The sequence below is a fragment of the Panthera pardus genome, unplaced genomic scaffold, assembly GCF_024362965.1.
Source record: "Panthera pardus isolate Hobbes unplaced genomic scaffold, ASM2436296v1 HiC_scaffold_12, whole genome shotgun sequence".
NCBI classification, from domain to species: Eukaryota; Metazoa; Chordata; class Mammalia; order Carnivora; family Felidae; genus Panthera; species Panthera pardus.
In genome coordinates this window covers 102,371,752-102,399,547 of record NW_026526677.1, presented here as the reverse complement: position 1 = coordinate 102,399,547, position 27,796 = coordinate 102,371,752, and the positions used below count along the sequence as shown (strand labels likewise).

At 40.3% G+C, this 27,796-nt stretch overlaps 1 protein-coding gene across 1 annotated transcript in view; it reads left to right on the top strand.

The window, feature by feature from the left end:
• NXPE2 (neurexophilin and PC-esterase domain family member 2) overlaps positions 1-23,691 on the top strand; it is a 137,898-nt gene extending 114,207 nt beyond the window's left edge. Inside the window, 3 exon segments of the mRNA XM_053900636.1 lie at positions 15,511-15,679; positions 23,183-23,261; positions 23,629-23,691. Of these exon segments, the coding sequence (XP_053756611.1) occupies positions 15,511-15,679; positions 23,183-23,261; positions 23,629-23,691 (311 nt within the window).
• The last annotated feature ends 4,105 nt before the right edge of the window (positions 23,692-27,796 follow it).

The window sequence follows — 27,796 nt, the reverse complement described above, 5'->3', positions numbered from 1 at the left end:
TTAACTGCTTCCAAAACCCCTGGACCAGGCAGAAATTTTGGAGTTGCCTTTCTGACAAGAGTCTGCCTTTTCCCGAAGTGGCCAGCCTCCAGAATAAACCTCAAATTCCTTTCCAATCAAAACTCTTGAGTATTGGCCTTGCTTGGCCTTTTGAGCAGATGGTGGCCGAACTTGGGCTTTGGTAACAGAACCTCCTCCAATAATTTGAAAGATACATACTCCTTTTCCTCTTTGGTAGGAACCCTAAAAATATTAGTATACACCTTTAATTTTTATTTAGCCATTAATATCTAGAGTTACTCAAACTACATCTAGAGCTTACCAAAACAAAAACATACACACACACACACACACACACACACACGAAGAAGCTTAGCAGAATTTATTTTTATTTTCTCCTTCCTTTGCTGTCATTTTGTCTATTGAGATCATCTGAAATGCAGATTATGCACTCTTTCACATTTAGCCCTCTTTAGCTCTTTGGACCAGTTTTTATTATGAATTCATTCCCTACCCCTACTGGGGTATATCCTCTGATAATTCTGCCCGAGTATGAAGTTAGTAACCTTTGATTTAGTTTTTTAATCAATATATGTACATAGATTAATGGCATAATGACAAAGTTTATAATAAGAGCAATTGTCTACATCCTTACTCCTCACTCAAGTTGTTTTCTAGTTCATTTAGTTGTTTTTGTTATTTTCATTTTAGACGTTATTCACTGGCTTATTTGGGAATATTAGCATTTCCTTTTTACCTACTTACCACCCCTGTGTACACATACATCTTTTCCCTTCTCTTTCTTGCAAGGGATCACAAATTTCAATTATTATCTGTAAAAATATTTTTGAGGGAAAGAGCAAGAGAGTGAGTGCACAAGCACACATACGGAGAAGGGGGGGAGGGAGGGAGGGAGAGAGAGGGAGAGGGAGAGGGGGAGGGGGAGGGGGAGGGGGAGGGGGAGGGGGAGGGGGAGGGGGAGGGGGAGGGGGAGGGGGAGGGGGAGGGGGAGGGGGAGGGGGAGGGGGGGGAGAGAGAGAGAGAGAGAGAGAGAGATTGATTCTGAAACAGGCTCCAGGCTCTGAGCTATCAGCACAGAGTCCAACAGAGGGCTTGAACCCACAAACCGTGAGGTCATGACCTGAGCCGGAGTCAGACGCTTAACCGCTAAGCTACCCAGTGCCCCAAAAGATCACAATGCTAATCACTCAGGATTTTATATCACTAGGTGTATTTGTCTCTTATTACTGTCAGAACAGAACACCACCAACTAGTAGCTTAAATTGACACACAACTATTACCTTACATTTTGCAGGTCAGAAGTAAAAACGGCGTCTCACCGGGGTGGAGTCAAGGTGCTGACAGTGCTGATTCCTTCTGGAAGCTCTGAGGGAGAATCTGTTACCCTGTGTTTGCCAGTTTCCAGAGACTAGCTACATTCCTCGGCGGGCTCCCTTTCTCCACCTTCTGCCCAACCTCCTAACATCTACCACGTCTCTGACTCTCTGATCCTTTGCCTTACCGTCACATCTCCTTCGCTCACACAAAGCCTCCCTCGCGCCTCTCTCTTATAAGGAAGCTTGTGATTACATTGGGCTCACCTGGATAATGTCCCAGCTTAAGATCCCTAACTTAATCACATCTCCAGGTCTATGTAAGTCAGTGCATTCACAGGCTCCAGGAATTAAGATGTGGCCATCCCGGGGGTCTGACAGACATCACTTTGCCTACCACACTAGGATCATATCAGTATTTCTCATAGATGAATCACATGGTATCCTATGATCACTTTTCATTCCTTACACAGTTTTTGTTGGTGTTGATACTTATCTTTTGTTGTTTGCTTAATTTTCTGTGAATGTACGGAAATTCTTTTCCCTATTCTATGTTAGAATAATAAAACTCTTCTTAATATATCAAATACACTGTGTAAATGATTAGTTCCTGTGACGGTTAATTTTGTGTCAATTTGGTTAAACCACAGTGCACAGATATTTGGTCAAGTATTATTCTAGATGTTTCTGTGAAGTGTTTGTTTTTTTTTAATGTGAGACTAACATTTAAATCAGCAGACTTTGATTAATGCAGATTGCCCTCCATAATGTGTTTGGGTCTCATTCAATTAGTTCAAAGTCTTAATAGAAAAAGGCTGGGGCTCCTGGAAGGCTCAGTTATTGAGTATCAGACTCCTGATTTTGGCTTAGGTCATGGTCCCAGGGTTGTAAGATCCAATCCCACATCAGGCTCTGAGCTGAGTGTGGAGCCTCGTTGAGATTCTCTCTCTCTGAAGTAAAAAAAAAAAAAAAAAAAAAAAAAAATATATATATATATATATATATATATACACACACACACATATATACCATCTCTGATGGTCCTGTCACATGTTTATATATATATATATAAATATATATATATATATATATATATATATATATATATATATATATATAGAAAATGAATGACATTCCCTGAAGAAGCGGGAATTCTCCCAGCTGACTGTCTTGGAATCCTAATTGCATTTCTTTCCTAGGTCTCCAGCCTCACAGTCTACCCTGCAGATTTTGGATGTTCCAAGCCTCTATAATCTCATGAGCCAGTTTTTTAAAATAAACCTCTCTTTCTCTCTCTCTCTCTTTCTCTCCTTCAGGATATATATGCATTCTGGTGGTTCTGTTTCTCTGGAAAACCCTGACTAACACAGACTTTGGTACCAAGAGTGGTTCTAGAAAAACAGAATCTTAAGGATAAGTTTCCTGAATTGGTTCTGGCGTCTCTGGAATGGGTCCTCTGATCTGAAAGATTTCAAGATGCTAATGACTTTATTTCCAGCAATAAAAAATGGCATCCTTATAAGGCCAGAAGACCAGGACCCAGGCAGGTATAGAGGAAAAGCCATTTGAAGAGTCAGGGAGAAGACAGTTATCTACAAGCCAAGTAAAGCTGCCTCTGAAGAAACCAACCATGCCAACATTTCAATCTGGGACTTCTAGCCTCCAGAATTGTGAAAAATAAATCTTTGTTGTATAAGCCAGCCATCAACTAGCTCTTTACACTAATTCTATAATTTCTGACTTTCTCATTTTTTTAGCCTGTTCTTATTTAATTGATGTAATATTTTGTCTTCCTTCTGAGGATATTACCTTCACTTAAAGAATGCTTCTGTTTGTTCTTTTAACTGTTTTCTTCAGTGTCCTCTCTGTTGAGTGCAGTAGCTTTTTTTTTTTTTTTTTTGGTAATTAATTTCCACAATGTTAGGCACTTGTTGATGCCTACTCATCCTCTGCAAGAGTTTCCCTACTCTATCAGTGGATTTTTTTTTCTTACAGGGGGAAGGGGGGACACTCTTGCCTCAAGTGACTGAGGATACTTTAAAAATAAGATATACTTTAAGCAGGTGATAATAGCTGTTTTGAGGGGCATCGTTTTCCTGCTTCTGGATGTTGCAAGTCCCCCAGTATATTACCCTTCCTCTTTTGCGCAGGCACCCATATTCAGTCTTAACCCAGAAGGGAACACCCTGTTGGCCGCTGCTTGGTACAAGCAGACACGGAATGTCGGAATGACGTTGTCCAATGGGGTCAGCTCCCCTGGACGTCCACGATGCATTTCTTTAACCACTCAGCAGGTGTTTTCCTTCCCGATGCCCTGCCTCTACATCTCCCACCTGAAGCACTTCCAGAAGCACTGCCACCTTCTCTGATGGTCCTGTCACATGTTTTGAACAATAGTTTCCTCTGTTAACCGGTGTGTATTTTCGGACTTCTGTGGATTCACCATCTCTGGTATGTATTTTTGTTTTACCTACTTTAATAAATTTATTCTTTTAAACAACATCTTTGATGCCATATCTAAGAGTTTAGGTCAGGAAGTAAAGACAGGAGTTTGTAGTCAATCGTTAATTTGTATTTTTTTTGTGTGTATGCCATGCAATACTTTAAATAGCACTAGAGTTAGTATTTTAGGTCTTGACAGAAATTATCTTAAAAATGGAAACCCTCTGGGCCTGTGTTCATGGTAGAGTTTGGGCTACCTATAATAATTCTCCAATGAATATTAGACTTTCCAAGTTTTCTTTACCTTGGTCAATTGGGATCATCTGTATTTTGTTTGAAAACCCATCCTTTTATATGGCTCTTTTAATCTGATACAAATTTGGCATAGTAAATTCTTATGACTTTAAAAGTCTCCTGTGTATCTCTAGGTATGTCTTCCAAATACTGTTCACCAGTGTAATGTGCAGTTTTTAGGGAAGAGATAATTCATCTTGTTTCCTCCACAACGTATGAGCACATCCCTTTTTCTCTTTCAACGTGCTCACCGTAATGGCACTGGTTATGGTTCAGGGAACTATGACTTTTGCCACCACCAAGTATATGGCTAATAATTTACTTTTGTATATACTAATCATCTTTAAAGCTATGGCTAGCAATAGGAGGCAGTGAAGGTTAGCATGACCTATATTTTACTTAGTTTCACAATTGTATCATCTCCTGAATATGTTATTTGCACAGTTGTAGGCTTGGTAAGCTTGGTAGGCTCCCCACCCCCTTCTCCTAGATACATATTCCTGGAAAAAGTAAGCACGTGTCCCTGTGTGACTCAATGGTCACTTCTCTGAACTATAACAGGGAGTTATTAGTAATCTTTGCATGTCTTTTCCCTCTGTGGTGATTGGGAACTTTGGGGGGGGGGCATTTCTAAAAGCATGATTTAGTTTTACTTTTTCAGTCTACAAAAGAGCTCAACTCTATATTTCTAAGAATATAAGTGTTTCCCTTTTTTACCTCTACTGTTGGGATCTTTCAAAATCTACTTCTTATAAGTGGTTTGCTTTTACCACTGTATTTTTACAGAAGAATTTCTTATATTTTATGTGAGAATTTTTCTTCTTCTCTGATAAGCCAGGCCTGTAGCCCAAATCTGTAAGTTTCTAGCTACGTGAATGTAGGCAAACCCTCTTAGCTCCTCTGACCATAGTTTCCTGTTAAAAAATTGGAGGAGTTAAAATTGTATCCACATAAGGAAAGCACATTGGCACCTAGGGATTAATACACATGAGGTGGTGCTGTCAGTCATAATCATCATCATTGTTGCCATTTGTGTACCAATTGTTTTCCTATAGTATCACACAAAACTCCAACATAAACTTGTAGGAGCTATCTGAGGGATTGCCTACAACAGAAAAGTAACCACAGCCCCTTGTCTTATCGGCCTTTGTTACAAATACTGCTCTCTGTACATTTGATCTTTAGTTAAGCAGCCCTGTGTGGGCACCACCTGTGCCTATCCGTGGTGTTCCTGGAAATTGTGCTTCTAAAACCTGCTTATTCCCTCCTCTCTCTGGAAGTGATAACCTGCCAACCTCTGAGTGCTAGCAATTTGCAAGGTATTGATTTACCTGACTCTTGCACTGCCTCCTAGAACATGCACACACATTGTAAAACTTGTTTCTTCCTTTATACAATTGGATTTCTTTTATTTTCCGTGTTCTTGCCAATAGTCCAATTTTGATCTTTGCCCCAGAATTTTAGTGCCGTATTTTCCTTTTCAACCAGTTCTTTTAGCACTGATACCAGCTAATGCCCCAAACTCATCTCTGCTGATATCAGTAATATCCCAATCCCATCTCCGCTGACATCAGTTAATGCCCAAACCCATCCTCACCAATATCGGTTAATGTCTCACATCCCTCTCCACGTGGACTGGGTGGAGAGGTATTTGGGGCATTAGCTAATGTCAGTGCTGAAAGAATGTGTTTGTTTGTTTGTTTTGGTTTTGTTTTTTTAAACAGCAATATATTTCTGCAGCAAAAATCAAAATTATAATGAAGTATAAAAATAAAATTAGAATATTAAATTACAACATTTCTCGGGAACTTAAAATGTGCCAATGCCTCAGCTAAACATTTTTCTTGGGTAATGCAGTCACCCTGCCAAACAATCCTTGAGGTAGTTTCAACTATTATTCCATTTCATGGATGAGAAAACAGAGACTTGAAAGGATTGAATCACTAACTCATGATCACGTACATCTGTTGAGCAGTGACTCCTAGGTACAAGTCTGGGGTTTATTAAAATAAAGGACACTCCTCGGCTCCCCTCTTGAATTCTAAACCAAAATCATCAGAAAATGGAGATCAAAAGTTTGCTCTTTTACTTGTATAGAATTTGGACTAGAGTTGGACTGGCTTATGCAGCAACAATCCCTACTTCCCTTACTTATCAGTGCCCCTCAGTTTAGATCATGGGAAAGTTTGGTTTTGTAGGACAGTCATACGTAACCGGCTTGCTGCCTTTTATCACTCCAGGATGGAGAAGAGAAAAGTAGAGAGTACATTCCTGCATACTATTTTTATTACTAATGAAGACTGGATTGGAGGACATGTTTTAAATTAGCCAAATGACTTTCTGTGTCAAACCTCATAATCAGGCAGACTGAGCCACCAGAGTTTCACTGCTAAGGAAGCTGCCATTGTGGACAGGAATGAGAAGCATCTACAGCTGCCACCATATTCCTCTGGCTCTGTCTCTGTCTCTCTGGCTTCCTTGATGTTATTATTCTTGTTCTTTCCTTCCTTGGAACTTATGTCTGAGCCGAGGCTTGGAATTTCCCCTCTTTAGGCCAGTTGTATGAATCTCAGGCTTGGATATTTTCCCAGCTGTGACCCTAGGTTCTATTTGCCTCAGGTGTTGTGGTCACTTCGGGAATAGTCTGAGACGTGAACCTTTCACTCCAACTAATGTGCCCATTCCCTCTCTATCAATAGTTGCCAGGTCAACACTGGTGTGCAGAAGAATCACCTGACGCTGTCTTAAAAAAGAACAGAATCTCAGGCCTGCCCGCCCCAGGCCCCGCCAAACCCTCAAGCTGCAGGATCCTCTTGCCTTGTTTGGGAAGGCCCACTCCCATACCCATTATGGAGTGAATTCTTGAATGCAGCCCCCTTCCAATTGGTCCAAAGCAGAGCTCTATGGTGACTGAGTGCTACCTCTGATACTTATGTGGATTTGACTGTTCCACCAGGCCACCTTTGTTGTCCCAGGTCAGCCAGCTTACCGTGGTGCTGACCGACCTCAGTGTGGCTAGTTTCTTTGGGGCTTTCCAGACTGGGTTTGGGCATTCTTTGAGGCATGCAGATAGGTCATCTGCCTGGCCTCAGGAGGCTTATCAGTTCTCACAATGAATATTCAAACACTTTAAAAAATATTTCAGGCAGTCATCTTCCTTTTCCAGTATTTAAACAAACCTTATCTTTTTAATCTTGTAAATGTGTCCTAATGGAATAAAAAGAGTCAACACTGAGTGCAAGGGGTTATCAGGCAAGGCTTGATGTTACTGCACTAGACATTTATTTAGCTAAGTAATCATGTACCAAGGCTTAGGTTCAGCCTTGAATGTTCTCAAAATTTAGATTTGCTGGTAAATTACATGTCATGATGCTTCCTAGCTGTGTAACTGTAGCTCTGTGCCTCTGTTTCTTATCTGTGAAATGGAAATTATGGCAGTATCTACTAATATTGTTTTTTAAAAATGTTAACATATAAGCATGATCAAAATAGTATCAAGCAAACTGGAGAGGTAAAGGAGTAATCAGAATAGATAAAATTTTTTTTTAATAAAGAGCTTACTTGGAGGTTTAAAACCTATTTATTTTATGTAGAGTTTTAGAATTTACAAAACTTTCAACTTCCCTATACTTTATCAATTTGATAATATGGATACCTATCACCTACATTTTGTAGATGGGACCAACTCAGGCTCAGGTGGATTACATGTCTTTTTTTAATGTTTATTTATTTATTTATTTATTGGGGGGGGGGGGCGGGTAGTGCATGAACAGGGGAGGGACAGAGAGAGAGGGAGAGAGAGTCCTAAGCAGGCTCTGCCCTGTCAGCTCATAGCCAAATGTGGGACTTGATCTCATGAACCCTGAGATCATGACCTGAGCAAAAATCAAGAGTCTGACACTTAGCCGACTGAGCCACCCAGGTGCCCCAGATTACATATCTTGATTAACGTGGAAAAGTGAATAAATAGCAGAAGTGGGAAGATTATCCAGAGCCTCGCCCCATCACCTATTTCCCTGTCCTTTTTATTCGGCTCTTTGGCTAGAATTGCAGATGAGCTTTCCATATAGTTGCATGGCTCTTCGTTAGCAAAGCTAGGAAAAACTGTGTTCTTGCATCCCTCTTTTGCATCTACAGGCTTTGCTTTGCTTGTTGCTACCTTTCCTTGGAGTTCATTGCTAACCCAGCTCAGTCCTATGCACATGAGCTGATCTGCCTCTATAGCAGGATTGCTTCCCTTAGTAAACTGTGCCTAGCTTGAATGTGGTCTTTGGCATTCCCCTTCTGGTAAATTCTAGATAGCCAAGACCTTGCCTTCAAAGCACCGTGAGTACACATTGGAGACGCACCACAGTTTGGCTTCACCTTAGAAATTCAGCCAAAAAATATGCTATTCAGCCTGACTTCATCACGTTCAGACTCTGGATATCAGAAAAGTCTAGACAGGTGTTTAAACATAACTTTGGGCACCTTTGAACTTGCCTATGGTCAATAACATCATCCTGTGGTTTGCTACTATGTCTAAACAGTTTAGCAACATACATAAAGCAAACATTACGCTGCTATTCAGATTATCATTGATTTTTTAAATATAAGGGAGCATTCTAGATGTAACTTAGAGTGAAAATCTTTATATGTGTTTTATATATGAAAATTCTTAGTCCATTGCAAGTATGAAGGTGAATTTATTCTTGCAATTATAAAAGTGAACAATAATGAAAGATACTCATTTTTTGTACAAAAATAATTGAGTCTTTAAATAGATAAATAAGGATATAGGTTAGCAGTTAATACAAAAATTGAGGGGAGCTATCTTAGTGGGATAACTTCAGGAAGTTATTCTTTCTCAGCAAATAAATATTTATAAGAATTTAAATAATACAAAGCAGAATAATAAAAATGTGATTATACGATAGTTCTAATGTTTATAAAACGATTAGATCTATATTAAACAAAATAAGCTTTAGGAACTGTACATAAATTTTAGTTTTCTAATTCCATTTAGGCTGTGATTCTTTTAAGAAAAATTTCTTTGGGGAATTCTTTACATCTTCTAAGAATGAAGTAAGAAGGTCAACTTGGTGACTTCCAAATTTCATGAGAAGGGAAAACTCTAAAATGATGTATAAGAACTTGCCACGACAGGCACCTGGGTGGCTCAGTAGGTCGGAGCGTCTGACTTCGGCTCAGGTCATAATCTTGGGGTTAGTGGGTTCAAGCCCCACATTGGGCTCTGTGCTGACAGCTCAGAGCCTGGAGCCTGTTTCAGATTCTGTGTCTCCTTTTCTCTATGCCCCTCCCCTGCTCGTGTCTCTCTCTCTCAAAAATAAATGAACATTTAAAAAAATAAGAAAAAAAAAGAAACTGCATGATTAAAAAAAAAAAAACTAGAGTGAGAAGCCAAGAGGAAAACACGAGAGAAAAATTAGGTGCCCCTAAATTTCTTGTTCTTTTACCAATTTTAGTGAATTATCTAATTTCACAATTGTGCCAAAAAGGAGCTGTCGAACAGCTGTCTGTACTAAGCAGGTGTTATCCTTGCAGTCACATGATAAGCTTAAAATGTCAAAATTTCAATTGTAAACATTTAATGGTACATTTATAATAACAGCAATATTTTTGGTATGTTATATTAATATAAATAATAAATTTTCTATAAAGATAAATTTTGTATATACATAAATAAGATAATTTATATCCCATAACATCCTTTTAGAATGGCTATTTTCAGCTTTGATTCGGCTCTAATTGAATATTGATTTTAACACTTGACCATTGAGCGTTTGACCAAAATCTATATTTAGGGAACTTCTACTACAGACTATCTCATGTGATTTTGGCAACCATGTTTTATCTTCAGTAGAGGGGTACCGATACTTATTAGGAAGTATTTCCGGTAGCAGAGTAACTCATTATGGTGATGGGTGTCATTGTAGTATCTTAATTTCCATCAGCTGAGCCAGCCTTTCTGTCAAGACTATCCATCTGAAAACAAAACAAACCTTGAAGACCTTAGGAGGAGTGAGCTATTGTAAGAAATCTAGAATGCCAAATCCAGAGATCATTACCCAAGATTCTTTTCTCCCTGGAATCACATCTCTGCAGCTCCTACCTTTCCACAACGTGGCTTCTTTTCTCCCTCTAGTTCTGCAGTTTGTTCTTTGGGCATTCAGATCAATCTCTGGGGTGTGCAGAATGACTTGATATTTATCTAGCTGTGTTTGAGGGACGAGACAAGCATAGGGTCCTCCTGCTGTTCTGCCGTCTTGAGGCATCTCCTCCTTGAGGATTGTTACCAAGATCAGGTAAGTGAGGAGACAGAATTCCTAAGACCAAGAACTAATGAGAGATCGACTTCAGGTGCCGAGATTCCAGCTCTTTAAAGGGCCAGGATCAAAAGGGTGTTCTTTCCCTTTTTCTGGCTCTCGGCCTAAAGATAGCAAACTTCTCTCCTTGCTGCTATGCGAGTATAGTTAAGTCTATCAAGAAATCCACACCCTGGTCTCTTTGGTTAATTTGTAGCAGCATCCCCCAAATAGACCAGTCTTACCCCTTTTTTTTTATCTTCAATCAGATGCTCATGTCTTTTACCTCCCTCTACTCAGGTTTATGCTTTGAGCGAAGTATCCATACAGGCCAGATTATACTAAAGTAATGAACAACCTCCAAGCTTACTGGTTTAATCACCCCCAGTTTTTTGCTTACTCACTTTATTTCATGGTTCCATTAAGTGTCTGACTCCACGATGACACTCAGGACCCAGGCTGATAATCTGTTATCTCATAGCAGCAACATCTGGAGCATGTGACGTCTTCAGTCAGTACAGCCAGGCCAGACCGGGGAGTAGCATTTGGATTCTTCACTGCCTCTATAAAAAGTGATGCATATCAGTTCCTCTCACCTTTCATTGGTCGAATCTAGTCACAAGTCATTTGGGTTAATAATTCCACATGCACAGAGGAAAAGAGAACCAGATTTGGGTGAATACCAATAATAGGTACCACAGTCACTCGTCCAGGTACCAAATGTTCAGTTCACTCTCATTCAACAACCTTTCCCAAGGGAGAAACCTGAAAGTCCCATTCAGTCATGGTACTGAGTTCAAAGCCCAGGGGCGGGGTGGGGGTGGGGTGGGGGTGGGGTGCGGGCATTGGGGGGTGGCTCTACTTCACATCCAGGTGTGGCTCCTCCTGATCTGGAGACTATGAGTGCAAATGGCAATTTAACTGTCCTGCATGGGCCAAATATACAACATCCAGGAAGGGAAAACAATTACTGGTCCATGGGAAGTTTTCATTCTCAGGGCACCTGGGTGGCTCAGTCATTTGACTGTCCAACTCTTGATTTCAACTCAGGTCATGATCTCATGGTCATGAGATCGAGCCCTGTGTCAGACTCCATGCTGAGCATTGAGTCTGCTGGGGATTCTCTCTCTCTCTCTCTCTCTCTCTCTCTCTCTACCCCTCCCCGCTTGTGCTCTCTCTCTCAAAAAATAAATTTAAAAATTAAAAAATGGGGAATTCTTCAATCTCACTGGCAAGTATTGTGAGGCCACTCTACCCTGAAAGCTTCTTTGTCCTTTGTTTCCCTGTTCCCAGTCTTTGGGGGGATCTTTCTTTTACCATTTTCTTCTTGAGCCACAACTGACATTGACTTTGGGAACTAGATCCTCTAGGAAGACCATATAGATATCATAGCCTATGTTCTAGCGAGAAAGGGTTGGGAACCAAGAGTTTCTCATGATCTTTCAAAAACAGAATATTAGCTTCTTTCCATTTGATTCCAGTCCTCTTCATGTGCCAGAAACCACACCCATATTCACAATTCTTTTTTTGCTTATTATTTTTATTTTTAAATAATCTCATACTTGCAGAAAAGCTTTAAGAATGGTGCAAAGAATTTTCTTTTCCTTGAGCCATTTGAGAGTAAATCCCTGACCTGATGTAACATTGTTCTCTAGTATGTATATCTCCTACTAACAAGGATAGTCTCCTATAAAGTCAAAATATAATCATCAAAATCAGGAAATCAACATTGATAGGTTCTATCATTTAGTCCTCAGACACATGAAAATTTTGCCTGATATTTTAAAAAATGTCCTTTCTAGCAGAAGAAACCAGTTCAGAATCACGAATTGCTTTTCATTGTAACGTCTTAGGGTCCCTCACTGTGGCCCATTTCCTCAGTCTTTCCTTGACTCCTGTTATTGTGATACCTTTGAAGATTACAGACCAATTACTTTGTACAGTGTCCTTGATTTGCATTTGTTTCATGTTTCCCTATTATCAGGCTCAAGCTGTACATTTTGTCAGGAATATCACAGAGATGATCCCGCATTCTCATCACCTGCCACTGGGTGACACAGAGTTTCATTTCTTTACTGTGATCACTTGGATGAGATGATGTCTACCATGCTTCTCCACCCTGAAGTTATTCTTTTTCTATTTGTAACTAATAACTGTTGTGGGACTGTACTTTGGAACCATGTCTATATCCCATTTATTATCATACTCTCAGGGTCTTAATTTATTAATTAGAATTCAGAATATCTTTGTTTCCCATTTTATTCAGTGGATTATAATCCATTACCATCATTGTTTATTTTTATGATCTAACTGTCCCAGATTTGGCCAGTGAGTGACCCTTCAAGTGGACACCCTCCTCACCCCGCTCACGCTCGGACCCAGGCAGTTGTCCTGTGCAGATGCTCTCCTTATTCAACCCAAACTCCATTGCCCTCCTCTGGGCCACTGTGATTGCCCCAACCTGGCTAAAGTCTTTAAGAAGGAAAGGGAAGAGAAGAAAAAGGTCACACGGTTCCATTTGGGACAAATTTCTTCTATCTGATATGTTTGTATGCGTTATCACTCGTACAATTCTCTTTCTCCATCTTAGTTCTGTGGGAAAGTTTTACCCTTATTATTTGACATAAGTAATTTTATACAGTTGGAAAAGATTTACTGAGCAATATACCCTTAATCTGATCCTTGCCCTTAGGTAATACAATCTGTTGAAAGATTTTATTGGCATCTACCTTAAAATTGCTTTTTGATTCATATTTTACTATTTGGAGCCTAGAAGCAGTTTTTTTTTTTTTTTTTTAACCTTGCAAGGCCCCAATTCCTAAATCTCTCAATTTCCTTTTATTTCTGCTTTCAAATTGGGCAATTCTCTCCTGGGTCTATGTCTTTTTTTTTTTTTTTTTTTTTTTTTTTTTAATACCTAGCCACACATGATACCAAACAAACATTCTACCACGGTTTCCCCTAGAGCTGCAGTTTCATTCAAACTATGATCTATTTCTCGAGTTACATGAGTGACAGCTTTACTAAATATTTGGTCACTCTGAAACTTGCATCACAGTCTTTCTAGCCTCTGGTATCATTTTCCTTGCCAATGACCATCAAACTATGACATCAATGCCACGTATTTGGGGTTGTTTTTCACAAGGACACTCAAATTCTGGTTGGAAGTTCTGTATTAATCAGAACAGACCAGGTTATGTTCTGGTAAAAAAGATTTCAGTGTCTTAATGTAACAAGAGTTGATTTCTTGATCATATTGTATGTTCTCCTCCAGTTGATGGGGTCAAAGGAAGGCTCTGTTTTTCATAGTCAGAAGCTGAGATTATTAGAGGTTGTGCCATCTGTAGCTACACCATCTGAAACAACTAGATCCCTCGTTGCCTCAGCAAGGGAAAAGGGACTGGGGACGAGTACATGTGTTTTTATTGCTTCAGACTAGATGTGAGTGACATATATCATTTGTGGTCACATTCCAATGGCCAGAATTAGTCATGTGGCTCCAACCAGCTGCAAAGAAGCTGAAAGTACATGCTTCCACATGCCAATGAGGACAGAACTAGATATTGGCTAACACTCCTGTCAAAAGTCCATAAATCACAGAAGTAAACCTAATGAGTCACCAAAGTAGCATTTAGTAAAAGTTTGTTGTGTACACACCAAAGACACAGGAGCACTAACACCAAAACATGGAATGAGGCTCAGGGGTACATTGTGATGAAGCCACTAATGTAGTGAGAAAACACTGTTTGTCCTTCCCAGTCATTAGTTATATCAGACCTTTCTTAAATGACAGTTACCTCATATCAATCTTGGGAAACAGTTCCAGTTTTGCTTATGACTTTCAGAGGCATAAGCAAGAAATGACCCAGGTCAATTAGTATGACTAAACTGCTCAGGGAATTTTAAAGACTGGTCTCCATTAAAAAAAAAAAACAAAAAAATAAAAACTAGTAATATCTTCTACATCTAAATTTTACTAGCAGATTCCAGTTTGCAACTCTCATTCCACCATATGTTATTTATGAAATGTCTTTTGCACTTTCTCAACAGACATGTATTGAGTGCCTATGACATTATAGGTACTCTTCTAGGCACTGATGCTATAGCAGTGAACAGAGGAGATAAAACCCACCTATTCCCGTGCTATCAGCTAGACAAACAAATTTTAGACATATAGTGTGTCAGGTGGTGATAAGCACTATGAACAAAAATTAAGCAGAAAAGAAATCAAGGGCTTTCTGGTGGAGAACTGACATTTGTAAGCTTTGATATTTTAGTGAAGGAGGTCTGCTAAAAAGCATTGTGGTAGGCTGAATAATGGTGCCTAAGGATGTCCATATCTATATCCCCAGAGCCTATGAAGATGTGATCTCTGCAGATGTGATTAAGTTAAAGATCTTGAGATGAGGAGATTATCCTGGTTTATGTGGGTGAGCCCATTATAACCACAAGGGTCTTTATAAGGGGGTAGTAGGAGGGTCAAAGTCAGAAAAGCCAATGCGACAATGGAAGCAGAGGTCAGAGAAAGAGAGATTTGAAAATGGTATGCAGGTAGCTTTGAAGGGGCCAAGAGACAAGAAATGTAGAGGTGCCTCTAGAATCTGGAAAAGGTGAATAAATGGCCTCCCAAGAAATGCAGCCCTGCTAATACCCTGATTTTACAGTTTCTGACCTCCAGAAATGTAAGGCAGTATGTCTTGTTTTAAGCCACTAAGTTTGTGCTAATTTGTTACAGCAGCAATTAGAAGCTACAACAGACACTTGGAAAAAAAAAGATAGGAAGGAAGCAAGGGAAAGTCTATGAAGGTATCCATGGGAAGAGGTTTCTGGGCAGATAGAACAGCTGATGTGAAGACCCTTAGACAGGAGTGTGTCCGTCACGTACATGGAGTGGAAGGGCTGGAAGCCAAGTAAAGAAAGAAGGCCAGTCAGAGAAGAAATGTACTATCAACTCATAAAGGGGCCCGTGGGTTACTATGATGGCTTACGCTTGTACTCTGAATAAGACAGAAATCACTGAAGGATTCTGAATTGCAGAGCCACATTATCTGCCTTACATTTTAAAGGAATGATCCATTAAAAATCAATAACAGAGAGTAGGAGAATAAGTGTAAAACCATGAGACCATTAAGCAGATAGTGCAAACAACCAAGGTGAAAATGATGACGGCCTGGCTGAGGGCAACAGAGGAGGAGCTGGTGAGAAGTGGTCAGGTTCTGGACCTATCTTGAATACAGATCCTAAAAGAATTGCTAACAGATTGGATGTGGGATTTGAAGAAGAGGAATCAAAAATGACTCCGAGGTTTGGAACTGGAATAATTAGATGGATATAGCTGCTATTTCCCAAGATGTGAAAGATGGTGGGTATTTGGAGAAGATCAAGAGTTGAGTTTTAGACATAATAGATTTAAGATGCCTCTTAGATGCCCAAGTGGAGCTGTCCAGTAACCACTGGGATATAATAGTCTGGTGTCTAGGAAAGAGGTAAGACTGGAGGCCCACCTTTGCCAGTGTGCACTTTACAGGTGGTATTAAAAGCCATGATACTGCATGAGATGACCAAGAGAGAATATAGACAAGGAAGACCAGAGATCCTGGGACTGAGTCTAGGACACACTGAGATTTGGAGAGGTGGATGAAGAATAGTCAGCAAAGAAAAATGAGAAGTTTCTGTGGTGAACCAGGAGGAATACAAGAGTGTTTGCATTAAAGTCCATTGAAAATGTGTTTTAAGGAGGAGGGAGTATCAAATGCTAGTGAAAGACAAGGTGACATTAAAAATATTTAACTATCACCATGGTGAAATAAATTAAAGTGGAAGTATCTGTATGTATAATAACCTCAAAGAAATCCCCCTTTATCTTAAAAAAACTAAGCTAAATATAATCTCATCACGTGGCATAGTAATAAGTTGTAATAAATTCCAAAGCATTTGTTAAATTTTAGAAATTGTTAGTGTGATCTTTTATTTGAGGATGTCACTAGCTAAATGACACCCCTGTATGAGCTGTGCTTTGATAAAGAGGATTGCATCAAACACACAAAAACCTCACCAGTAAATTGCTTAGCCATTGGTGACTTAGAATGTCAAATTAACATCAATAATATAGATCATGGTGCCAAATTCTCTCAGCTTCTATTGGAAAGCAATTACATTAAAAATGTTCTACCCTCCCAAATGTTTTAGGCTTTATATTACTGAGATTCTGTGAATTAAAAATCTTTATTATCAACTAAATCAAGAAAATCATTTTGAAATGTCATACATAATTGGGTGGCATACGATCCTTTGGGCCAAACAAGTGGCAGAATACTGTAGCAGTTAAGAGCATTGGCTATGTGCCAGAGTGACTGAGTTTGAATCTTAGTTCTGCCATTTACGTTTTAAATAGCCTCTCTGTGCCTGTTATCTTATCTAGAAAAATGAGGATAATAATGATGATTAAGTACTTAAATGAGTTTATATGTATCAGATACAGAGCAAATATTTTAAGTGATTGCTCTCATTTTTATTAATAAAATTATTGCTGCTAATTCTTGGGATGGGTGAGTGCTTGGTGGGTTTTTAATGAGCCTGTCCAGTCAAATAGAAGAGAAATTCAACAGTGACTCACTCCAGATATCTTTGACCTCTGTCTCCAAGGGCCTATCCAGTCCTTCTTGCTCTCCTTTTCTTCCTGGCTCTCCCACACCCTTTCTGAGGCAAAGTCCTATGGAGGCTACTGTCCTATGTAGGCATGTGAAGATAACACCAGGATAAGCACCAGAAGCACTATGCCAGAGCTTTGGAAACCAGATGGAGCCTAGAGATTTTATCACTTGAGTACCAGTGCCAGCAGGGACATGTTCTACAAATGTCTGGGTCTACCAGAGCCAGGTTCTATAGTTGGCTCATGAGATGGGCTGCCTGGCATTCCAAGAGCCTGGTGGATACCAAGAAGCTTCTCAAACATTGCCACTCAGAGATCCTCAGAGCTGTGTTTGGAGTATGGTCAGTGCATGGACTACTCCCCTTGGGGACAGTGAAGAGGAGGGATAGCAATGCAAAGAAATAAGGACACTTGAAGGGCGTAACTGGCCCCACATTATTGACCAATGCTAATAGTGTCTGGCCTTACTGCTGGAGCAGGGACCTGGATCCCCCTGTAGTGCCTAGGATTAACCCTACTCTGGATTCTGAGAAAGTAAGAAATGAGTTCCAGGGAGGAGTAGCAAGGATTGGCAGGGGCTCTCAAAGGGATCAAAAATGTGGCTATTTATCAACAGTGTGGAACTATTTTAATATTTTAACAACCAAATGGCTATGGCTGTGCATATGGCTGGATGTTTGTTCTGCTGTTAGTTTAAGCAGAGAACAGGCTATTAGGTTTTGCAACATGGAGATCATTGATGTTTTGCTGAGCTGATAAAAGTAGGAGTCTGACTGAGTGGGTTCAGAGGAAAATTGGTGACTCTTTCAAGGGGTTTTGCTATAAAGAGGAGTAGAGAAATGGGATCAGAGATGGGGGATTAAAAGAGAGTTTTCTTAAGGTGGGAGAATTAATAGCATGTTTGTAATGTTGATGAGAAAGCTCTTGTAGAGACATGACGCCTACCTTTGTTTATCACCCAGAGGCTGTGGGTGGGATGTACTAAGGCTACACATTTTTTTTCCAGTATTATTTTCAGGTTTCTTCCCATTATTTCTGTTATGAAATACCAGGTATCCCTTCCACTATTATTTTTTCTTCTCTTGTTATAGATGCTGCTCTGATTCATTTCTGGGCATTTTTCTTTCTCTGCCTCTATTTTTAGTGTAAAGTCTGCTTGATAAATCAATAAGCACCAGGTAGCCTGCATATACTGGATGTGTGCTCTTTTCTCTGCCAAGAGACCAACATTACAGTATCTTCAACCATGGCCCAGAAAACCAAATGCCATTCTGTAATATTAGCTTTGTAGGCAGCTCTTGCTTATTTCTTTCTACCTATTATCTATCTATATACCTATCATTTGTTTATCACCTATCATCTACCTATCCATCCATCATCTATCTATCTATCTATCTATCTATCTATCATCTATCTTTTTAAAAAATGTTTATATATTTTGAGAGAGAGAGAGAGAGTAGGGGTGGGGTCGAGAGAGAGAGACGGAGAGAGAATCCCAAGCAGACTCTGGGCTCTCAGTGCAGAGCCCAATATGGGGCTCGAACTCATGAACCATGAGATCATGACCAGAACCGAAATCAAGAGTTGGATGCTTGTCATGGACTGAGTCATCCATGCACCCCATATATATCATCTATCTATCTATCTATCTATCTACCTATCTACAGTGATAAATCCCTGTCTAGTGTCCATCACATCCTAGATTCCTATGTATTAGAGACAGCCAGCGCCCTCCTCAATTCTCATATCCACCCTCTAGAGCTTCTCCACGTTATGTAGTTGATGGCTACTTTCCTTCTTCCTGGGCCCAGTGAGTGGGTTTCTCTTACTCTGTAATATTTGGGAATTTTCTTTATTATCCCATGGAGGATGAGATGCTGCTTCTTTTCCAAAGGATACGGAAGGAGGCAATAGAACAGAGGGGTTAAGAGCCCAAACTGTTGCATAAGACAGGCTGGGTACTAGTCCCATGAACAGTGGGACTAGTCATCCCATGACTGCTCTGTGCAGCGTGTTCCCTGTAAAGTGGGGATGAAATAAACCATAATGCTTTATTAGGGTTGTGGACCGAATGAGTGAAAAAATTAAAGTCCTTGGTTTTAAAAACAAGTCCTTGTTTATATTCTATAGTAAAAGGTTTCTGCTTTATTATGAGTCCCATACTTAGAGTATCTAAATGTGATTTCTTCCATATTTCTAAATCCTTAAGCATAATTCTCAGTAATGTTTCCCTATAAAGAAAGCTTCCTTATTAATACAATGGATGTCAACAGAAAATATAACATTCTGAAATCTTTATCTTGTGGTGACCCTCTCAGAAATCTGTTGTTTTTCTTTTTTCTGTTTAAGGAATTAAAGGAATTTTGGAATGGTTTTAATGTTTTTAATTGAAGCAAAATTGACATACAGCATTATATTAGTTTCAGGTATATGATACAGTGATTCAACAATTCTATACATCACTCAGTGCTCCTCATGATAAGTGTACTCTTAATTCCCTTCACCTATTTCAGTCATTCTCCTCCCCTCACCCCCCCCCCCCACCTCACTTCTGGTAATCATCTGTTTGTTCTCTGTATTGAAGAGTCTGGTTTTTGTTTGTGTTTTTCTTTGTTCATTTGTTTTATTTCTTAAATTCCACATGAGTGACATTATATGATATTTGTCTTTCTCACTGATTTATTTCACTTAGCATAATACCCTCTACCCATCCACGTTGTTGAGAATAGCAAGATCTCATTCTTTTTTATAGCTAAGTAATATTCCCCATTACACCCCCCCCCCCGACACACACATACACACCACATCTTTATCCATTCATCTATTTTTGGAACACTTGGGTTGCTTTCATATCTTGGCTATTGTTAATGCTGCAATAAACTATAAATAAATTTAAAAATAAATAATAAAATAAATAGGTATGTGCAGGCAACATCAGTTTCAAACTTCTGTGAGGAAAGAATTTCACGGATTGAATGAAATAAATGGTGGGACTCTGGTAAGTGTTTATTACCTGTATTTCTCCCGTCCTCATGGCAGCATTGGGTGGATTAAGTGATATGCCAATGCAGAGTTGGCAGGTACAAGAAGTCATGACACTCCTTTCTTCTCTCCACAATAGACCTTCCTTGTTAACGCAACACAGATCTTTTCCCAGCTGCGGGTGATAAGGTCTCAGCATCCTTCTCGATGCAGTGCTGCAGCAAGCCATTACCAATTAATTGGCACTGGCATGCGCATAGAAATCAATTTTCTATCCCTGGAATAAAAGTATTTGTTTCAGTGAATTTATCTTCATGATATATAAGGAACACTTGGTAATAGAGTTTAGTTTTCTTTCTTTTTTTTTTTTCCAAGACTATATCAACTAGAATGAAAACCATCATCTCCCACCAGAGCAGAATCTTCCTGTACCAATTATGCAACTGAGCATCTATTCACACTTCTGCCTTCCTCCACAGGAGGTGGGGCAAGACATTTCTCAGGCCAGTCACGTGACCACACCTTGTTTCAGTCAATGGAGCAAAAACTATTTCAGTGACATTTGTTTTGGGAACAGAAGTTCTTTTTTCTCTATTATCTTAGTTCTTTCTCTCTCAGTAACCTCTCATTTGAAGTTTCCAGAACTTTAATACCCTTTTCTCTCCTCAGAACAGAGAATAATCATTGAAAATGAAAATTTATGGGATAAAATATTACTACCCCTATAAAAGAGGGATTTGGAGAGGGTCATGCTTAGTCTATAGCAATAACTTTCTATGATAGGATTTCAGGAAATAAGACCAAAGGAGATATAGGTCAGAAAGAACAGTTTTTCTGCTATATGGCAGATTTTACCATTTGGCTTTCTGGCAAGGTAGGACAAGTGGGGTGCACGTAGGGAAACTCATGTTCTTTTGAGAAAGAGTTGGGGTTCTTAGAGTTCTATGGAAGATGTCAGAGATGAGATACAAACAAATTCTCACATTCAGGAGCAGTGACATTTAATAAAGTGATTAAGCAGTGGCATTAAATAAGTTCTCAGGCCATTTTGAAGTGATTAATGTGGGTGGATGGAGGCCAGGATTCACTGGGGAAGGAATATAGGGATGTTCTTCTTGATTAAAACTTGCAAGCAATGATGGTAAAAATTTTATGGGACGTTTTGTTTGATTGTCCTTAGCATTAAATGACATTGATTATTAAAAATCTTGTCCCCTTCCCTGCCACAAAGGTGAAGATAAAGGCTATGGAGGAATGGAAATATTTGTGAACAGATTCTGGGTTGTGTTTCAATTGTTTGCAGCCACTTCAGGGTTCATCTCCATCCATTAACTTACCCATTTTCTAGGTGGATTTCACTGACCCCAGTGTTGCTCCTTACTAGAAGGGTATTGCCTCCATGACAGCATAGTGGTTAAGTGCCTACCTCCAGGGCTATTGGGGGGATTCAGTGAAGTACTCACTGTGTATAAAGTACTTGGCAGAGAACAAGGTATGTGGCAACTGTTCTAAAATGCAGATACTATTGCTGTTGTTATCATTATGTTCTATCCTTACCACCAGCTCTGATGGAAGGAGACTTGTACAGTCTTTATCCAGCAGCTATACTCACTGGGTACTGTCTCTATGTCTTAATCCAGTGGAAAGGTATAGGGGGTATGCTTGCATTTGTCATCAACCACACTTGTTTCATTCACCATTAAATCAGGTATATGACACATAACTTGTTGAAGGAAACTGACCTGTGCAGAATTTACAAGTGAATGAAAAAGGATGGGCAAATCCCACTCCGGCCAAACTCTTGCTGCTGGGGATGGTAAAGGGAAGTAGAATGATTCCTTTGGAAGGTAATATGGGGCTCTCTGGCCAATTTCCTACTTAAAGCAAGAATCACAGTCTTAGCTTTTCTTCAAATGGTTATCTGCTTCTCCTTTGATACTGGGATTGGGAGGTTTCACATTTTTCTCAAACAAAAGACAGGATACATTCTTGGACAAAAATGAGTGAACTTATCAAGATCTGTTGATGCACTGGTTGATCATGGTGGAAGTCTGGGATATATTGTTTTTCTTTATATGGAGCAAAGAACACTTGTATATGTGTCATCCTTGAGTTTTGGTTCTGGTTCTTGTACTAAAGAGGCAGTACGGTGCTGAAGAGGTTGGGCTTTGGAAGCAAACCTGAGCTAGAATCAGAGGAGAAAACTTAAGCCAGGGGCCTTCATTTGCATGGGTGTGTTCCAAGGCCTGGGAGGGGCCCGAAGAATGTATTCACATTATATCCAAAAAAGTATATATATATATATATTATATATGTATTCACATATTTTATAAATATATATAACATGCATATATATTTTATAAATATAAATTTACACATTTTCATATATATATACATATATGTATGTATATATATACATACATACTATAATTAGTTAAGACTGAGGGGTCTTTCTACCCCAATTTTATATGAAGAGGCAATCAAAGATGGATTAACCACTAAAATAACAAACACTGATGAAATGGCTATTTCATACATTTTATTGGACATATTGTGAAATATACAGCAATGGGAAATAGAAACAAAGTAACAAATACAGTTAGAGACCTCAACATGCTTCTCTCGAAAATCAGTGTAACATGTAAACAGATAATCAGCGTCAATAAAAAGGACTGAACACTATCAAGCAGCTGGACACATCTGACATTTATTGAACGTCTAACCAACATCAGTGGAAAACATGACGCCACTTTGTTATCTGTCAACTTGGATAGGCTGAAATATACTTCCCAGAATGTTTACTCTTACGCATCTCTGATAGTGCTGGGCCACAGGGAGAGTCATGTGGAAGATTTGGGAGGTGGAAGGGAAGCAGCAGCTGTCCATGGTGCCTAGGTGCTGTTTGCTGATTTGCTGAGTCAACCTGATCACCTGAAGGTGGACAGCAATCGTTCCCTCTTGCCCTGGATCTTCCACCAGCTTCTACAACGCCTGGGGCTGGTATGCATGATTCACTCCAAAATGAAGGGCCTCGCTTCTACCAGACCCCCATATTGCTATGTCAGAGTCAACAAGAAAGGACCCAATTTTCTGTCCATCCTCATGGGTTTTCAGCTTCTGATGTTGCCTGCATCTGTTCTGTATGTCTCTTTCCATCCATCCTCTCTTCCCAGCTGCCTCCCCAGTGGCTTGTACTCCCCAGTGGGAGATGTGAAGAACACACCTTACAGAACGGTTACTCAGCTCCCACAAGTGTGTGAAGTCAAATTCCCATAACAAATCCATGCATGTGTTGTTGTTCTTTGAATAAACCTTCTCTGGTACAATTAACTCCCACCTCCCCCCCCCCCACACACACATACATACACACAGCAAAGAGTAAGTAACCACCCCCCCACCCCATAAATAAGGCAAGGAAAGTAGAGATGCATCAGGTAGTTAATTAATAAAAATGTTACTTTTCTGCACTTTGTAGTGTTTGGCATATATAAGCTTTTAAAAATGTGTCATTAATTTATTTTTAATGTGTGAAAAGTGTTATGGTTTCTTTTCTCATTCTAAGTGTCTTCACTTTTGTACCTAATTTTGTGTTGTTAATTTTGTGTTCTTTTTCTTCCAGACATCCCTAAAAGATTCAGACCTCTTATTCATCTCCAACCAGGATCCTAGTACCAATGACTAACTCTGTGATGACGGACAACCCATTTCACCTGAGTCCCAGTTTAATCTATAAGACAGGAATAATACGTTAAATAGGGTAAGAATATTATGAAACTACTAAGGTCATTGCTAGGATTAAATAAATTGATATGTGCACAAGTGCTAATAAATATGAGCTATTGTAATTGTTATTTATAATAAGGTCCTGTTTTCCTATGGGTTTTTCCATCTCAAAATGGACATTATACAATATACTCTGTCATGCTCATAAGGGTTCTTAAAGAATCAAATGAAATGATGTTTACATTGCCATGAAGATGTTGGCAATGTTCATTGCCATGAAGATGTTTTTTTAATGTTTTATTTTATTTTTGAGAGGGGGGGGGGGAGAGAGAGACTGGGGGAGGAGCAGAGAGAGAGGGAGACACAGAATCCAAAGGAGGCCCCAGCTTCCACTCTGTCAGCGCAGAGCCCCACACAGGGCTCGAACTCACAGACCGCAAGATCATGACCTGAACCGAAGCCAGCACTCAACCAACTGACCACCAAGTGCCCCAGTTTTATTTTAATCACGTAAAGAAGGGCATGTACACATGCCCATATCCTACACCCTCTACACGTACACACACACTCTCACTTACCCACACATGCTCCTCCTAATTCCAACGTAAGATTCAAATGGATTGGCTGGTTGCACCCACATAGGCTGTTTCCATTTCGGCCAGGTAACACACAAGGGTGTCCTAGGCCTTGTCCAGACTGCCTGGGTTTGAATTCCAGCTCCACCAGCCTCTGCTGTAAGGTGCTGGGCAAGCCACTGAACATCTCTGTACCTCAGTTTCTTCTCTGTAAAATGGGGGTGACGATAGTACTCACCTCTAGGGATGTTGTGAAGATGAAATGAATTGCACATGCAAGAACACATATAAAATAAACTGAGTATTATCACTCCCATCTTACTAACACCTAGGGAGTGCTAGTTGAGCGCTAGCTCCTGCTCTCCCTATGAAGTCAGTGTCTGGGGGGCATACCAGAGCCTGCACTGAAGCCAACCTCCAAGTTTTGTGGCTGAGTATTTGGTTGGTTAAAAACTAAGCTCCAAGATGAGAAAAATGATGTTAAAGTGTTAAATTCTTCATAAAGCAAATTGTATTCCATTTCATATACCTTAGTCACCTGGATTATGTTCTTCCTACTTTTTCTATTTTATGTAATTTTGCTAGTGGCAGATGGTAATTTAGTTATTGCTTTATTTGACAATGTAAAAAATTGTTCTTCCTATCAAAGAAATTTACTGGCCTATGACATCCAAAATTCTGGGAATCATCAGTCTGGAAGATTTTTAGGCTCCTATTAATTCCATAGACATAAGTTCTGCTTCTAAGGGTCACCACTTTCAACAAAGTACTGGAGTCAGTGCTTAATGAAACCTGCATCCATCTTCCTTTACCACCCTTGATTTTTTTCATGAAGCTCTTAAACCAGATGGAGGGTGCAAACTCAGGCATCTTTGCTCCACTCTGACTAGCCTGGGGTTACAGATAAGGGACTTAAACATGAAGCTACAGTGATTCCCAGGACTGCTCCATCAACTGGTGGTAAAATGGAAAGTTAACGAATCCAGAAGCTTCTTTAACATTTGAGTCAAGGCAAGGGAGTGTCAGTGGATAAAGGGTCTGCAGACAACGAAGTGTCTGATTCCCACAGAGGCCACTTGGCATCAGCACCTTTCCTCTGTCCTTTACTTGCTACTCCTTTGCTCTACCACTGTGAAAAGAGAGAGCTATTTATTTAATAGTCAAGGCCGTTTCAGGGCCAAAGACAACCAGTTAATGACAACACTTCCCTGAAATTTCAGCCCCCCCAAACCCACACTTCTTAATCAAAGAACAGCCCCCCACATCCCTCCCATAATAGATCTTGGCCTCCATCCACCCACATTAATCACTCCAAGATGGCCCAAGAACTTATTTAATGTCACTGCCTAATCACTTTATTAAATGTCATTGCTTCTGATCGTGAGGATTTGTTTTGTTTCTCATCCCTGTCCATCTCCCTCAGAATCTGACTGAGGGGTGGTGTCAGGGTCCCTACTGTGCACCAACCTTTCGCATCCTCACCAACATCCCAGACATTTTGAAAACAGGTACATTTCTGCAAGCGTGACATACCATCACAGAAACCTTCAGAAAGCAGGTAATTCAACTCCCGATACCTACTGCTTCTCTCGCTTTCCTTGTGAGGCTGGAAATATGGAGATGGAGCTATTTGCAAACCATTATTATGGGAAAGCACCCAGTTTTGTGGCCCTTTTCAGGAGAACAGTATGTTCAGCTATGGCCTGAGAGAGAAATCAGCTATTTTCACAATTACAGGAAGGAGAATCTGCAATGATTTTTCTTTTCTTTTTTATTTTCTTTATGCTTATTTATTTTGAGGGAGAGAGAGACAGAGTGTGATCAGGGGAGGGGCAGAGAGAGAGGGAGACAGAGAATCTGAAGCAGGCTCCAGGCTCTGAGCTGTCAGCACAGAGCCCAATGCAGGGCTCGAACTCACAAACCGTGAGATCATGACCTCAGCCGAAGTAGGACGCTTAACTGACTGAGCCACACAGGCGCCCCTGTAATGATTTTTTTATTGTTTGAGTTATAAAGCCAAAGTTTCTCTGCCTGACATCAGAGCACCCCACAATTCAGTCTCATCCAGGCTTCTCAGTGGCCTGTCCTATTACCTCTCTAGAAGGACCTCAGATCCAGCCAGGCCCATGATTTTCCTTCATGCCAAATGTCTTCACTGGTGCCTCTAACCTTGCACTATCCTTTCCTATACTCTAGCAAGTCCTCTTCTGACTTACTTTTTTTTTTTTGACCCAAAACTTATTTATTAACCTTTTCCGTGTGCCAAGCATTGGGGACTGGTAACAAATGAAGGAATACCGTCACCTTTCCATATAGGACCTTATATGTAAAGACTGACGTGTCAATGAAGACGTAGATGAAGATTTCATGGGTGAAGGCTGTCTGCTCAGGAACGTGGCAACATGAAGGACAGAGTAGGCAAGTCCACTGGGGGTGCTGAAGGGAAAGGTTTCATAGGCGAGATGACTCTTTGGGAAGAGGTGTATGTGTTCTCCAGGCGGGGAGGCGTTGCCTTATGCATCTCTGCAAAATCTGTGCCTGGGGTGGGGCTGGGGGCTGGGAGTCCCACTGGGGGCACCTCTCCCACTGTCCCAGAGCTTGTCTGCACAATGTGAGCGTGAGTGAGTGTGTGTAGGTTAGAGTGTGGTGTATGTTTCCCGGTCTGGTGTTTAGGAGGCTCGGTGCACACATCCAAGGCAGTATGTGAGGCAATGAGGCTTACTTAACATTCACTATGGGACAAATAAGAGAAAATTAAAAGAGCAATTTTAGGAGGGAATAATTGTTTTCCATACACCATAATTACAACTGCTTGTAAATGTGGCTATCATAAACGAATCTGCTTTTTAGAGTTCTCTTAAATTCTCTTGGTAATGAACAGACGCTAAAGGAGAGGGACCTAGTAGCCCTTACGGAGAAGCTGGGTCTGCACTGACCCCTGGTGTCCGCCTTGTGCACAGGACTCTCACCGCTGGGCTGGCGCACAGCTAGCTGGTGAGCTGGGAACGTTCCCACCTGGCCCCTGGCTTCAGAAAGACCCTTCAGCACCAGAAGTGAATCTTAGACTCAGCCTTCCTCGGCCTTGTGAGGTCATTTCCTAGTATTCATCTTCAATTCTCTTCCCCTCTTGCACCCCCACTCTCCACAAAGGGCACCTTGGAAAACTGCGATTTAGAATCTGAATGTCATTTTTGATGCTTCCTGTCATTCCCCACCTTTGTCACACCTGTAAGCTGATATCCACTCAGTCACTGAGGCCCCTTGATTGTACCTCCTACATAACACTCCAATCCACCCATAGCTTGAAATCAGGACACCACTTCCCCCCCTCCCCCCGCCCTTAGCTTGCAAGCAACAGCCCCCTGAAGACTTCCCTGCTTGAGACCAGGCTGTCCCCAGGGACATCCCACTGTTAGCTCACCAGATTTATTCCTCAACTAACCTTTGATATGCTAGAAGGATTGCTGTTAATTGCTTCTATTAAGTAAC